Source organism: Elephantulus edwardii, unplaced genomic scaffold (genome assembly GCF_000299155.1).
Source record: "Elephantulus edwardii isolate Elephantulus edwardi_28Jun2011 unplaced genomic scaffold, EleEdw1.0 scaffold00088, whole genome shotgun sequence".
Taxonomy (NCBI): domain Eukaryota; kingdom Metazoa; phylum Chordata; class Mammalia; order Macroscelidea; family Macroscelididae; genus Elephantulus; species Elephantulus edwardii.
The window spans coordinates 1,678,033-1,693,043 of record NW_006399838.1 but is presented as its reverse complement, the minus strand read 5'-3'; the positions used below and the strand labels follow the sequence as shown (position 1 = coordinate 1,693,043).

General features: G+C 39.5%; 1 protein-coding gene across 1 annotated transcript in view; it reads left to right on the top strand.

The window, feature by feature from the left end:
* NAALADL2 (N-acetylated alpha-linked acidic dipeptidase-like 2) overlaps positions 1 to 15,011 on the top strand; it is a 1,157,216-nt gene that overhangs the window by 475,118 nt on the left and 667,087 nt on the right. Inside the window, exon 3 of the mRNA XM_006890336.1 lies at positions 2,435 to 2,711. Within this exon, the coding sequence (XP_006890398.1) occupies positions 2,435 to 2,711 (277 nt within the window). The remainder of the gene's footprint in view (positions 1 to 2,434; positions 2,712 to 15,011) is intronic.

Below are 15,011 nucleotides of genomic sequence, written 5' to 3'. Positions count from 1 at the left end.
GGATGGGTGTGGCAGAGGCAATGTGATTGGCACAGGGTAGAGCAGGGTTTAGGGCTGTTGTACATAGGGTCACTATGAATCGCAAGCGACTCTATGGCACACAGCAACAACAACAACATCATTGCTGCACCTTTCCAGATGGCTTTCTTATCTGATTAAGTTTTAATTTAGCTGCACTACCCCAAATGAGATAACTAAAAACTTCAGTAGCAACAAGTAATGAAAAGATGATAGGGGTTTAAATAAAGCCGGAAAAAATTTCGGTAGAATGGAGCATAGCGATCAGATTTTTTTTTTAAATGAATTTCTGTTTTATTGACTGTGCAAGGCATTTCACTGTATAGATACTAACAAATTAGGAATAACATTGATATTAATAGGAATGTCAGAACAACTTAGAAATGCTTTCCCCCCCACTAGTTTCTTTATAAAAATCGAATACAAATTTAAACAAATTCTTTCAATTTCCCTCACCTATTAAAATGTACAACCCCATGATTCATCTCCCCCTCCCCCTGCTCATCCAGATCTCTCTGCTTCCAGCCTCTCCCCCCTCCTCCCCAGATCCTTATACTCATTCTATAATAACGGTTTTATACAATATTTGTCCTTGTGGGACTGAGTTACTTCACTTAGCATAATGCTTTCCAGTCCCTCCCAAGTTAGGTAATAATTGACAAAGTTATTGCTCCTGCATGCTGCATAGTATTCCATTGTGTGAATCTACCATAATTTCTCAATCCATTCATTTGTGTTTGGACATTTGGGCTGTTTCCATGTTCTTGCGGTGGTGAATAATGCTGTTATGAATATTGGTGTAAAAACTTCAGGTTGTGCCTCAGATGTCATATTCTTAGGGTATATTCCAAGTAATGGAATAGCTAGGTCATATGGAATTTCTATGCTCAGCTTTTTGAGGAAGCGCCAAACTGCCTTCCAGAATGTTTGCACCGTTTTACCATCCCACCAACAATGTGTACGAGTTCCTTTCTCATCACATCCTCTCCAACATCTATTACTTGCTGCCCTGTTGCACTTTTCCACTCTTCCTGGAGTTAGATGGTACCTCATTGTGGTTTTGATTTGCATCTCTCTTATTGCCAGTGGTTTGGAGCATTTCTTCATGTGTTTGAAATTTGAATATTCTTCCTCTGTGAAAATTCTTTCCATGTCTTTTGCCTATATTTTAATTGGGTTATCAGTCTTTTTCTTGTGGAGGCCCAGGAATATTCTGAAACTTTTGTTATAAGACTCTTGTCTGAGATGGTATTACCAAATGTTTGTTCCCAGTCTGTAGGTTTTCCTTTCACCCTACTGGAAAAAGTTTTTGATGCACACATGAGTTTAATCTTTAGACGATCCCATGCATTAACTTTATCCTCTTTAGATTGTGCATTTCCAGTTGCATTTGGCAGTCTCATAATACCTTGGGCTAGCACTTCTAAGCTTGATCCCAGTTTGCCTCTTCTGAACATTATGGTTTGGGGCTTTACTCCCAAAATGAGCAATGCTTTTGTAATTATTATTACCTAACTTGGGAGGGACTGAAGAATATTATGCTGAGTGACCTAACTCAGTCACACAAGGATAAATACTGTATAAAAATCATTATTGTAGAATGAGCATAAGGATCCAAGCCGGGGAGGAGAAGCGGGAAGCAGAGGGATGTGTATGTGCAGGGCGGGGGAGGATTAACCAGGGGGCTGTAGAATTTGATGGTGGCAGGGTGAGGGAAATTGAAAGAATTTGTTCTTAAAAACAATGTATTTGAATTTCGTAAATAAACTAGTAGAAAAAAATTCAGTAATTTGTGAACTGGTGACTCTGATTCTGACTCATAATGACTCCATGTGTTTAGGGTAGGACTACCCAGATTTTCCCGTTGCTCTGGAACCGTGCACCTTTGGGTTGGCAGCACAATCCCTTACCAATAAGCCACCAGACCTCCTTAGAGGTAAATCAGCAGAGATTTTTATCTAGGATTCTTCTCAATGCTTTCAGAGTACCACCTTTCTGTTCAGTAGTCAGGCAAGTAATTGTTCATACCACATAGTAATCAAATAGTTTCACGTAGAACCACAGTGACTGACATCCAGAAAAGTCTCAATCAGCACGTCCGCTGGTTTAAATGGATTATGTTGATCAGAAATAATGAAAGAACCAGTTGGTGTTAATAGCTTCCCTTTGCACAATCCCTTAGGGCTGTTTTCTTTCTTTAAGTACTCAATTCATTCTTTGATTTAGTGGAATATCTGTACTCACGCATAAGCACCTCTACAAAAACGTGAGCTTCTTATGGGAGAGTCCTGTCTCTTTCGCATTTCAACATTCTATGGAGTCTCTGAATAGTTGTTTCCTTGTGGAATAGTCATAGATCAAAAGAATAAAGATTCATTTGTTCTCATTTGAATTGTCCCTTTCTAATGTCTTTCAGAAATTTGGTACAACTGTATCCTCAAAATGAAGATGACACAGAAATTTCAAAGATGCTTAAGACTCAGTGGACTTCTCTGGGCCTAGAAGATGTACAATTTGTAAATTACTCTGTGCTACTCAGTCTGCCAAGCCCTTCTCCCAACACTGTGACTCTAAGCAACGGCAGCCAATGCTTTCATCCTGATGGCCAGCCGTGTGGTGAAGGAGCCAGAAAAGACAGCAGCCAAGACCGGCTCTACTCATACGCGGCCTATTCTGCCAAAGGAACTCTCGAGGTAATATGACCATTTGTCTCTGTCATTTACAGTGAAATGGAATTAGAAAGCAACAGCTTTCATCTAAATTGAACTAACTGGCAAGATGCAACATACAAAAGTGCACTTTAAATATTCTCAGTGTGGAGGTGCTGGGAAAGGAAAAAAAGGAAACTTGAATTGCCTGACCATGACTTATCAAAATTTGAAGTGAAAACATGTTAGGAGGATTTAATTTAAAGGTGTTGAGTGTGTGACTGAGTCATTCAAGTTTTGCTTTATCCTTTCTTGCAAGTTCATGTCAGTCTGTGGTTCTAGAGAGGCAAATTTTCCTTCACTGATGTGCTTCAGAAGAGTAAAAGTGAAGAGTGCGGTGGTTTGGAGTTTTTAGATTGTGAATGCACAGAAGAAATGAAACGAAACCTTGAGGTTATGATTCATGCATTCAGGTTGGAAACACATGGACTGGGCGGCCAGGTGTGGATTCATTCTCTACTTTTTCCAGGAGGATTTTGGCTTTTGTTAAGGGATCTAATTTGGTTTTTCATAGACTCTGAGACCACCATGATTAGCTTTTATTTGGAGCTCCCTCTCTCAAAAGCTGTCACTTTCCCATCTAGAACTTGTCTCCTCTCTATAATAAGGCTCAAAGTAGTTTTAGTATATAGGGTTGTTGTGAGAATTGCTGCAATTCCAAAGGCACATGGTTCAAATCCACCAGCTCCTTCACAGAAAGATGGGCAAGTTCCTCCCATGTAATTAACAGCCTCTGAAAACCGGTTGGAGAGGCAGCTCGGAGTCAGCTCTAACTGGATGGCACATAGTGACAACAACAATGATGTATGTAAAACTCAGAAGACAGAGGTCAACTCATGGTGAGAGAAGTTGGACATAATGGTGTATAATTGGACTGCAACTTCAGATATGGATTTATCTTCTGCCTCATTGCATATAATTTTATTAAGCAGATTTTTATAAAACTTTTTTATCTCAGTGTACATTAAATAATATATCTGATGTTTGCTGATTCCTGTTGTAATTTTTAAAACTCCATATTATACTACCTATTATTAATATACAAAATAACTAAAATGGCTTAAAAGTTATTTTAGAATTAGTAGAATTAGTAATTCTAAAATAACAATGCATATTTTTTCCTAATATGTTAATTTCCTTGTTTAATTCTTTTTCAGGGAAGGGACAACTTTTTGAGTAATCCAACATTGTATTATAATCTGACTTTCTGCACATAAATAGTTTTAACCAATAATTATGTTGATCAGTCTTCAATACCTAAACATTAATGTAATATTAAATGTCTGCCATAGTTCTAGTTTAAGATTAATATAATTTATATTATTTACTTTTATTAATATACACCATTCCCGGTAGGAAGTGTAGGTAACACACCTGTGTTTTAATGAAAACTAGAGGAAGGAGCAATGTCTTAGCTCAGAAACTCTGACTTTAAGCCAAGATTCTAAAGTTGCTCTACAGATTTCTTTCAAATGTCTAGTCTTGCACGAGCCCCACTTATTTCCCCTCCTGTATTTTTACCAGTTGGCTCATGGCCAGCGAGATAATCTTCCCTAATGAATAGAATATACAAAACACTGAAGAGAAGAGCAGTAACAAAACCACCAGAAGGTTGTAGTAGTCCTTACAGCCTCTCCATCATTTGAGGTTTCTGCTTCATTTGGGGAGAAATATCCTTGACTGAGGTGCTGTGGAAAAGTTGGGGAGTTAATGCAGGGGTCTCAGTTTTCCCAGCATGGCCCTCTTCATTGATCTGGTATTCCTCTTAGGTTAAATTTGTTGTTGTCATGTTTGTGTACTATCAAATCAGAACCAACCCCTTGCTGAGCTTCTGGTGGGTTTTCAGAGTCAGGAATCACACTGGAGGGAATTGCCCATCCTTTTCCCACGGAGCAGCTGGTGCATTAGAACCTTGTGCCTTTGGTGTTGCAGTGCAGCTTCTTGCCACTAAACCAGCAAAGCTTCCTAGATTAAATGTTGTTGTTGCTGTTGTTGTTGTTGTTAGGTTCTGTTAAGGCGCCTGTGACTCATAGCTACCCTGTGCACAATAGCCCTAAACATTGCTTTATCCTGTGCCAACCTTATTGTCTCTGACACACTGACCCCCATTACACAAGTCACTGAATCAAACAATCTCTTTGAGGGTCTTCCTCTTCTGCGCTGTCCCTCTACTCTCCCAAGCATGATGTCCCTCTCCAAGGACTGGTCCTTGCTTGCAACATGTCCAAAGTGTGTCAGACAAGCTTCAGAGTCCTTGCCTCCAAGGAGCATTCTGACTTCACCCTCTCTAGGATGAACCTGTTTGTTCTCTTAGCAGTCCATGATATTTTCAATACTCTTGTCTAGCACCACAGCTCAGAGGAATCGGGACTAAATAAATTTCACATAAGAACATACTACGTTAAGGAAAGTCCTTATTTTCATAGTGTAGTCACCCAGTTGTGCACTCATTTAGGAAAAATATATTGTAGTTCTTTGCAATATACTTTGGTTTCAAGGCTCTTAGAAAACTGTACACTTATTGGCTTGCTTGCCAAGATGGTGATTTGTTAACTACAAAAAGTTGGATTTGTATGCTCTTCTTTATACATGGGACTTTCCTCATAACAATGAGAATGAATGGGTGGTTCACTGGCCACCTATTTGCTTGGCTAAAAAGGAATATTGGCAGAGCATGCATGCTGGCAAAGTGGTTGGTTGTTTTTGTTTTCATCTGGGTGCTACCAGTTTGTGAGTCACGCTGCCAATATGCCCACATGCTCATGAAAATGGTGTGTAGGGATTGTGAAGATCAAAGCCAGCAGAAAAGGCGTTTGGAAGAATGTCTTTGACTACACCTTTCCAGCAGTGGGTGAACTTATTTATCGACAGTGTTTCTGCTAGTTTGTAATACAGCAAAACAAAGCTTATGTTTGCTTTCTTATCATCTCTTAAAGACATTGCAAAATCAAAACAATTAAAAAGAATATGGTCAGCACAGAGATAGTGGTGTCTAACATCACAAGGAAGAGAAATCTTTAACCAGGGCACAGGCTACTGCTATGAAGTCAGACATGCTGACCTGCTCCCAGACCTTCTGTCAACCTTAACACCGACTGCTCCTTCCACAGCCCTCACTAGTCCATTTCTTTGTTCTCTAATTCATTAAAATGGCCACACAAAACTCATACACAATGCTTAAGATAAAGGAATTCCTTAGGGCAGTAACGGGTTATAACTCAGGTCAGAAATGCTCAGGATACAGAATCAGTACAGCTTCTTGTCAGATGTGCTCACAGGTGGATAGGTATTCCTGTGCCCATCTGCCTGGAGTCTGAAGCCTGCCTCATACCTTTGGGACTGCGTTGTGTAACTCTCTATATCGTGCATTGTGTGCACTCTCCCTCAGCCACCGCTACACGTAAACACACTGCTTGGAGGCCTCTGACTCCGGGGAACACCAGTTCTGGGTTACCTCTGCCTCACAAGTTTCTGGTTCCGTCACCTCTGCTGCTGCTCCTGCTGCTGCGTCTGGGCGTTGCTGTCTTACGCAGGAATCTGTCACACGAAACATGTGCTGAACCGTCTATTCCTTCTTTGTTTTTCTTCTCCTTTTAAAACAAAACATGTGAATGCAATTTTGCAATGCAATATAGTGTTTTAACTACTCATGTACATTTTGTTTCATAAGATTAATTTCAGTACCTATAACTTAATTACATTTCTGATTTTCTCTTAGCAATTCTGATTTCCATTGATCCTCACAACCTCTCTGTGCCTTCCTCAACTCCTTACTGTAAATTACCTTCACCTTCACACATTTTAAATGTTCAAAAAACACCCCCAACCCGATGGATTGGCATGGTGACTTCAGCAATGGGCTCTTGTGTTTCAGAAATGAAGAGGAAGAACAGGACAGGTCAAGGTGCAGGTCACCTGTTCATAGGGTCTCTATGGTCATAGAGTCAGAGTGTATTCAAGCTAATGGCACCTAACAACAACATCTATTTAGACCCTTAAGTATTTTCTTTTTAAATAAAATTTGTGCTTTATACTGGTTTACTTACAAAGTTCACATATATTGTTTTTGGACACCGGGTCTTTCCTTTACGGCACCTCTCCCTCCAGTGATCAAATTGTGTTACTCTATGATTAAGACCCCCGCCCAAGTAATGTTTATTCCCTCTTCCCGTGCCTGCTAATTACTCAGGAACATTTCCTTCTATTTCTTCTTCCTTGGTGTTAGTGAGAGTCCCTTTTCCTGCTGCTGAACATGCTCAATTTAAGCCTGACAGGTTGATAAAAAGTAACAATTCTTTGGCTGATCATCCTCGTGTTTTATTTGAATGTTCCAACTCAGAAGGTCCCTGTTTACATCATGAGCAAAACACTCGATTCCTTTGACAGAGTCACACACACACACAAAAACAAAAACACCCCCAAACCCCCAAAAAACAAAACAAAACTATGTTTGTATAGTTTTACCAAGTTTTATGACAAAACTAAAAGCCAATGGCTGGGAAAGCCACACTAGACAATCCAAAACAGCACAGAATGAGAAAAGTGTTAATCACACCCTCTTTCCAGAATGGTGTTCTGGGGCCTGTTACACTAATCTGCTATTTACCTCATCTTCTCCTTCCTCTGCAGTTAGGAATCATCCCTTAAGTGCTCTGTGTCCAGCACGTAGTAGGAGATTTTATTCTATATAGTGCTAATTGCTAGCATTTGCACACTGGTTACAACTTCTAAAAATGTACACCAAGGCACGATTTTCACAAAAGCAATTGAAATTTATACAAGTTTAAGTTTTTTAAAGATCAAATTATATGTTGTTGTTGTAGTTGTTATGTGCTGTCATCACCTACAACTCATAGCAACCCTGTGTACAACAGCCCTAAACTCTGCTCTATCCTGTGCCAATTTTATCGTCTCTGATATACCTACCCCCATTACTTCAGTCAATGAGTCAATTTATCTCATCAAGGGTCTTCCTCTCCTGTGCTGTCCCTCCTCCCAAACATGACGTCCCTCTCCAAAGACTGGTCCCTCCTTGCAGCATGTCCATAGTATGTCAGACGGTGCTTCAGAATCCTTACCTCCAAGGAGCAGCCTGGTCTCACCCTCTCTAAGATGAACCTGTCTGTCCTCCTAGCAGTCCATGATATAGTTATTACTCTTCTCCATCACCACAGTTCAAAGGCATCAATTCTCCTTCATCCCTAGTTATGTCCAGCTCTCTGATGCATAGCAAGTGATATTATAGAAAGAGTAAATTCAACACTTGCATGATTCCTCATTTTAAAGACTGAGTTTAGTTCCAGGAAACTCCAGATTGATTAGATTAGAGATAAGCTATGATTATGGTGCTGGTGGTTGTTACTTACTGTCAGCTGAAACCGACTCACAGCTGATGTACCAGCAGGTTTCCCAAGGCTGTAAACAGCAGGTATGAGACTGACCGTTGTTTTCCCACAGGGCTCCTGAATTCGAACCACCGGAAATGTGGCTTCTTCAGCTCTAGACCCTGCCCCAAGAACTCTTTAAATAGCAACCGAATGTTTTGCCCACTGCAGTGCCAGAGTTTCTCTGAGGCTTTAGAAACTGAATGTACTCTGTCCTCCAGAGTCAGAATTCAGTAGAAAGCAATGAATTTTGTTTGGATTGGGACTTAACTATACAAGCTAGGATTATTATTGTGCAATTGAACTTGGATGTGTTTATAGCCTTTGATAACCTGCTGGAGGGTCAGCTATGAGAACGTTTCAGTTAGATAATACATAACAACCCTAACAACAGGATTGTCATGCCACAATTCAACTTGAACTGCCTGCCCTTGTGTTGTGGTTGTTAAGTGCCATTGAGTTGTAGGCGTATTTCTTACCCACTTGTTGTCATTATGTACCTTAGAGTCGGAACTGACCCGTAGCTGACCCTTCAGCGAATTTTCAGAAGCTGTTAGTTGCACAGGAGGAGATTGTCCATCCTCCTCCCATCCAGCAGCTGGTGGCCTTGAACCATGTGCCTTCAGGATTGCAGGGCAGCTCCTTGCCACTAGGACACCAGAGTGCCCTTTCTTACTCACTAGGCCTCCATATTTTTATTAGCTTTTGATGTGGCATGGCTGATTGTTTTAAGGAGTCAATTTCTCCCTTTTGTTGTGTCATTGAGTCAGATGAGGTGACAGCTGACCCAACACTGAGCTTTAAGAGGCTGTAAAATTGCAGAGAAGGTGATTCCCCATCTTTATTCCTTACTCATTTGGTTGTTGTTGTTGGTAGTGTTATTAATCACCTCCTTGGTCTTATTAATCACCAAACAGGTCTGTCTATTGAGGCTACCAGTTGAGTACCAGAAATGATCTAGGTTTCAGGTTTAAAGCGTGATTCTGAGAAGTAGTCTGGGGATGAGCTCCAGTGTGATCATACCTATGAATGCTGATGGTATGTTTACCATTAATTTTAATATTGAAATAATTTTATTTTTATGTTGGTGCAATGTCACATTAGAGTACCTGCTAGCATTATAAAACTCTCCGAATGCCCATGATGTCATAAATCATCACTGGAGACTGCTCTCAGCATTTGCATATATCTTAAAGCAGCTATTAAAATGGAAAAAATAAAATATAGATGTAGAAATTCATTCCACTTTTGAAATATTAGGTCTACACAAAAGAAGAATTAGTAAAGGAATTGAAATACAATGTGGATAAAATAAATACATTGCAATTTGGCTATAAAATTGGAGAAATTAGCCATGCAAATTAGATGGCAACAAATATTTTAGGAATTATGTTAGAACTTGCTTAAACTTTACTAAATGCATAATAATTTAAACACCTGTATTAGGAAGAGATACAAGAATTTACTGATGGTGACCTTTTGTGTGTGTGTGTGCCTTCCTTTTTGTAAATCAGCATGGTTTTCAATGCAAAACGATGTCTAGCTGGCCATTGTATATATATTTATAGCACTTGTAGATACTTTATAAACATATTTTAGATAGGTGCATTATTGAAATGCTGATGTTCAAAATAATAGATCACTGAAGATTTTTTCTTTAGCTCTTCGTACCATTCCTTAATTCAAAGCAAGCTTGGGTAGTTGCAGCTGGCGAATCCGGCATACCTGCTTTCTGATTTTGAGTACATTGTGTTGGCACGAATTTCTATCTGGCAGAGCCATTAACACAGTTTAAATTATTCTAGTCTGCCTGCCTGCAAAGCTCCCGACTACTTTTGCTTTTGACAAGGTTGTTTGTGGAAGAGGAGTGCCCCTTGTCTTTGAAGACCTGTCATGTCCATTCATCATATGACTGTTTGTATAAGCTTCAATTTTTGCTTTCTGGTAACAGTCTAAACGGCACTTGTGATATCTGCGATCTACTCCTAAAACCTACTTAGTGCCAGAATGATGGATAGTGTACTTTGCAACTTCTTTGTAATTCATTGTGCACCAGAAAGGTGACATTGTTTACCCCGTCATAATGACAGGTGGGTCAGGAAAAGGATCCTAAAGAGAGTTGTCCTGTCACTTGTAAAATACATATTAAAATGGAGACATAAATAATTTAGCATGCGTGAGGTGAGCTTCACGGGATGAGGAGTGATTTATCTTTTTATTAAAAGATAAATATCAACTGTAATATCATCATAAGGTTAAAGACATTGGTAGTGATTGCTGACCAGGGCTAGTACATTTTCTCAAGAGAGCATAAGGCTTTTTTATGATTGCTGCGCAATTATTTCCTTTGTCCTTTATGAAGCATAGACAGCTGCAGAAAAGCAAGGGGAATCATTAATATTTAATATGTGTGGGTCAGGGGGATGGCTCTCTTATTTTTAACAGGTGATTTATTGTTATTCACATAGATTTTATGAATGTCAAATGCCTTTCTTCTGTAAAGCACTATTTTGTCCAAAGAACAGGCCACGTAACAAGATACTTTGGAGAGACTTTATGCCATTCTAATGACAATTGAGAGAAGCCTGGGTGACATGGTGGTTAAAGATTTCCACTGTTAACCAGAACGTTGGAGGTTCAGACCACTCAGACATGCCCTGGAAGGAAGACATTCTGTCTCACGCTGTTAAAGATCACAGCCTTGGGCCCTAGGAGGTCTTCGTACTCTGTCCTCAGGGTCACTGTGAGATGGCATTGGCTTGCTGAAAATAGGTTTAATGACAGGTCACAGAATCCATCTTTTGATCAACTGCTTGCTGTCTCTGCATAACGTACATTGCTGTCAAAACATTTATCATCATTACCTTCCACAGAAAGCAGAAACCAAGAGGCCAGAGGAGCACACTTCCTCAGGCTGCATGATTCTTGTCTGGCCCCTTCAATTCTTTAAGCCCCAATAAGTCCTTATTTCCATAGCCCCAAACCAAGAACACCAAGCCCACTGCCACTGAGTGATTTCCCACTCCTGGTTTCCGAGGCTATGAATCTGAACAGGAACACACTCTCATCCTTTCTTCGTGGAGCCAGGTGGTGAGTTTGAAGTGTCAACCTTTCACTTAGCACTTGAACAGTGCACACTACACACTACACCATGCCCCCCTTCGTCTGTTGAAGACAGATAGGACAAGTAACTCAGACATTTGATGTGGGAAGAGATTATATAGAGCATGTTAACTGCTAGCACTGGTATACACTAAGTAAATGTGAAATATGCTATAATTATAATAATAATTATTACTACTATTTGGTAGAGAAGTTGGTTTTGTTCAGGGCCATCAAGTTGAATACTCCTACTCACAGCAGCCATGTGAACAACAGATCTGAATGAACCCTGTCCTACTCTGATATTTTCACAATCGCTGACACAGTCAAGCCCATTGCTGTATCCATCTACCTGGTTGAAAGTCTTCCTCTCCTTTGCCGTCCCTCCACTTTTCCAAAAATTATGTCCTTCTCTCTGGAATATACTCTCCTAGAAACATGCCAAAAATATATGACACAAAGCTTCCCCATTGTCTCCAAGGAGCACTCTGGCTTTGCCAAGACTTCTGTTCTTCTGGAAGTCCATTCAGTACTCTCCTCCAACACAGTTCAAAGGCATCAATTGTTCTTCTGTCATCCTGATTCATTGTTCAGCTCTCAGATGCACAGCAGAACTTATTGTTGGTAGGGCCACAAGCGAGAGTTATTGTTGTTGTTGTTATGTGCCGTCGAGTCGTTTGCGACTCATAGCGACCCTATGTACAAGCGAGAGTAGATACATTTAACTAGGGAAAGTTTGTAAAAAAAATAACAATTTTCTATCATATAACTTAAATATACAATACTTATCATATTTCATGAAAAATAAGTTCCTTCTTTTATTTTTATTATAACTAGTTTATTTACATAATTCAAATACATTGTTTCTCACACCAGTTCCTTCTCATTTTCCTAACCCCTCCATCAAATTGGGACCCCCCCTCATGAGTCATACCCCTCCTCCCCATCCTCACCCCACTGCTTCCACCCTCCCCTCTTCGATCCTCAGACACATTCTACAATCATGGTTTTATGTAGTATTTGTTCTTATGGGACTGAGTTCACTCAGCATAATGCTCTCCAGTCCCTCCCAGTTAGGTAGTTGTTGTTAAGTGTCATCAAGTCATAGATGACTCATAGTGACCCTATGAACGAAAGACCTGAACACTTGTTCAACTTTCATTATTTCTCCAAGTTCTTAGTGCTTCTGGAAGCAAGCTATTTTGAAAGTGGATGCCCCTCCTGTTTCCAAGCTTGTGTTAATCGGAAGCTCCACCAAACTCTGTCCACCATGGGTGACCATTATCACATTTGACACATCAGTGTCACCGTGTTTAACATCATAGCAACCACGAGTTACCTCTGTACAGCAAATGGACAGACCAGGCCTATACCACTTAGAAGAATGTTTGACCAAAAACAATTAAAACCAGGCCTAAGGGCCGCAGATTAAAATCACCCACTTTTGGCTTGGTAGCACCAATTTTTGTCCATTAGGTCAACTGAGCTCTCTCGTTGTTGTTGTTAAGTGCTGTTGAGTCATAGGCAACTATTGCTCCTGTGTGCTGTGTAGTATTCCATTGTGTGAATGTAGCATAAAATCTTTATTTGATTGTGGTTGGACAACTGGGCTGTTTCCATGTTCTTGCAATGGTGAATAATGGTGCTATGAACATTGGTGTACAAGTCTCTATTTATGCCTCAGTTCTCATTTTCTCAGGGTAAATTCCAAGCAGTGGAATAGTAGGGTTATATGGAATTTTTATGTACAGCTTTTTGAGGAAGTGTCAAACTCCCTTCCAGAATGGTTGTACAATTGTACAATCCCACTAACAATGTATAAGAGTTCCTATCTTACCACATCCTCTCCAACAGTTATTACTTCTGTCCTATTAAACTAGCCATGGCTACTGGAGTGAGATGGTATCCAATTACGGTTTAGATTTGCATCTATTTTATTTTGAGCATTTCTTTATGTGTCTATTGGCCATTCTAATATATACCTCTGTGAAAATTCTTTTTAGTTGTCTTTTAAGGAGATTGAAAGGGAAATTGTCAAGTTTATTTGGAGAGGCAAGAGATCCTGAAAAAGCAAAACATTTCTGAGAAACAAAAATAAAGTGGCAGGTATAACAGCACTCCCTGACCTCAAAACCTACTACACTGTAGTGGTAACCAAAATAGCATGGCACTGGTATAATGACAGGCATGTAGACTAATGGAACAAAATTGAGAACCCAGAAATAATCCCATTTATCTATAGTCAACTGATATTCGACAAGGAAATAAAACCTATCAAATGGGAAAATGTCAACCTCTTCAACAAATGGTGCTGGCTAAATTGGACTGCTCCCTGAAGAAAGCTGATACAGGATCCATGTCTCACACCATACACAAAAATCAACTCAAGGTGGATCAGAGACATGGGAACAAAGCCTCAAACCATAAAGCTCTTAAGAGGCATACTAGGATCATGCTTAGATGGCCTAGTCTGTGGTATAAAGAGACTACCAAATATAGCCAGAAACACAAGCTAAAGAGGATACAATTGATGAATGGGACCTTCTAAAGATTAAATCCCTGTGCGCATCAAAATATTTTTTCCAAGAGGGTGAAAAGAAAACTTATTTCCTAGGAACAAACATTTGGCAATACCAGCTAAGACAAGAATATCATAAGGAAAGTTTACAAAATTCTCCTGGACCTCTACAAGAAAAAGACTAATAACCTAATTATAAAATGGGTGAAAGACATGGAAATAATTTTCGCTTCCTTTCTTCCTTAAGCATGAAATACCATGTAGGGAAAAAATGACTTGATAAGTATGAATAAATAATAAAATATAAGTAATACCCTGATCATGTTTTTTAATTAAAACTCACAGTTCAAAGAATTAGCAGCAAAATGTTTTACTTTTAAATGAAAGATGATAAGTCATGTCAAGTTGAGTCAGAAGAGCATTACTAGTGTTTATCTGTTAAAATACGAAGACATAGTAGTATTCCACGTAAAATCTGAACACTGGATCATGTATCTTGTCGGAAGTCTTGAAGAGAAATATGTCAATTGATATACCATCTATTCTTGGGGCCTTATTTTTTGCCATTTCCTTCAAAGCAGACTGAACTTCTTCTTTCACCACCATAGGCTCTTGCTCATGTGTTGTTTCATAAAATTCTTCTGTGTCTGCCAATTCCTTTCAATACAGTGATTCAGTATATTATTTCCATCTTCTTTTAATACTTCCTGGATCATTTAATGTTCTTCCAAAAGCATCCTTGATTATAGCAACTTGAGGTTTGAAATTGTTCTTCATTTCCTTGAGCTCAAGAAATGCTGAACAAGTTTAGCCCTTTGATTTTCCAACTTCAGCTCCTTGAACATTTCTTTGTATTGCTTTGCTTTGTCATTCCATGCTGCCCATTGGAATCTTCTGTTCAGCTCTTTGGTATCTTGAATTCTGCCTTGTGGTTTGGCTTCTCTACTCTCCAGTGTGATTTCCAGAGTCTCTTCTGATATCCATTTTAGTCTTCTCTTCTTCTTCTGTCTTTGCAATGACAGTTTTCACTCTTCCTGGATGATACCCTTGATATCCTCCCCCAACTCGTCTGGTCTTCGCTCATTAGTGTTCAAGGCCTCAAACCTGTTCCTGAGATGGTTCTGAAATTCAGGTGGGATAGACTCAAAGACATATTTTGGTTGCTTTGGATTTGGTTTAATTTTCCTCAACTTCACCTTGAACTTGCATATGAGTAGTTGGTGGTCTGTTCCACAATCAGCTCCTGGCCTAGTTTTCACAGCTGATATTGAGCTTCTCCAG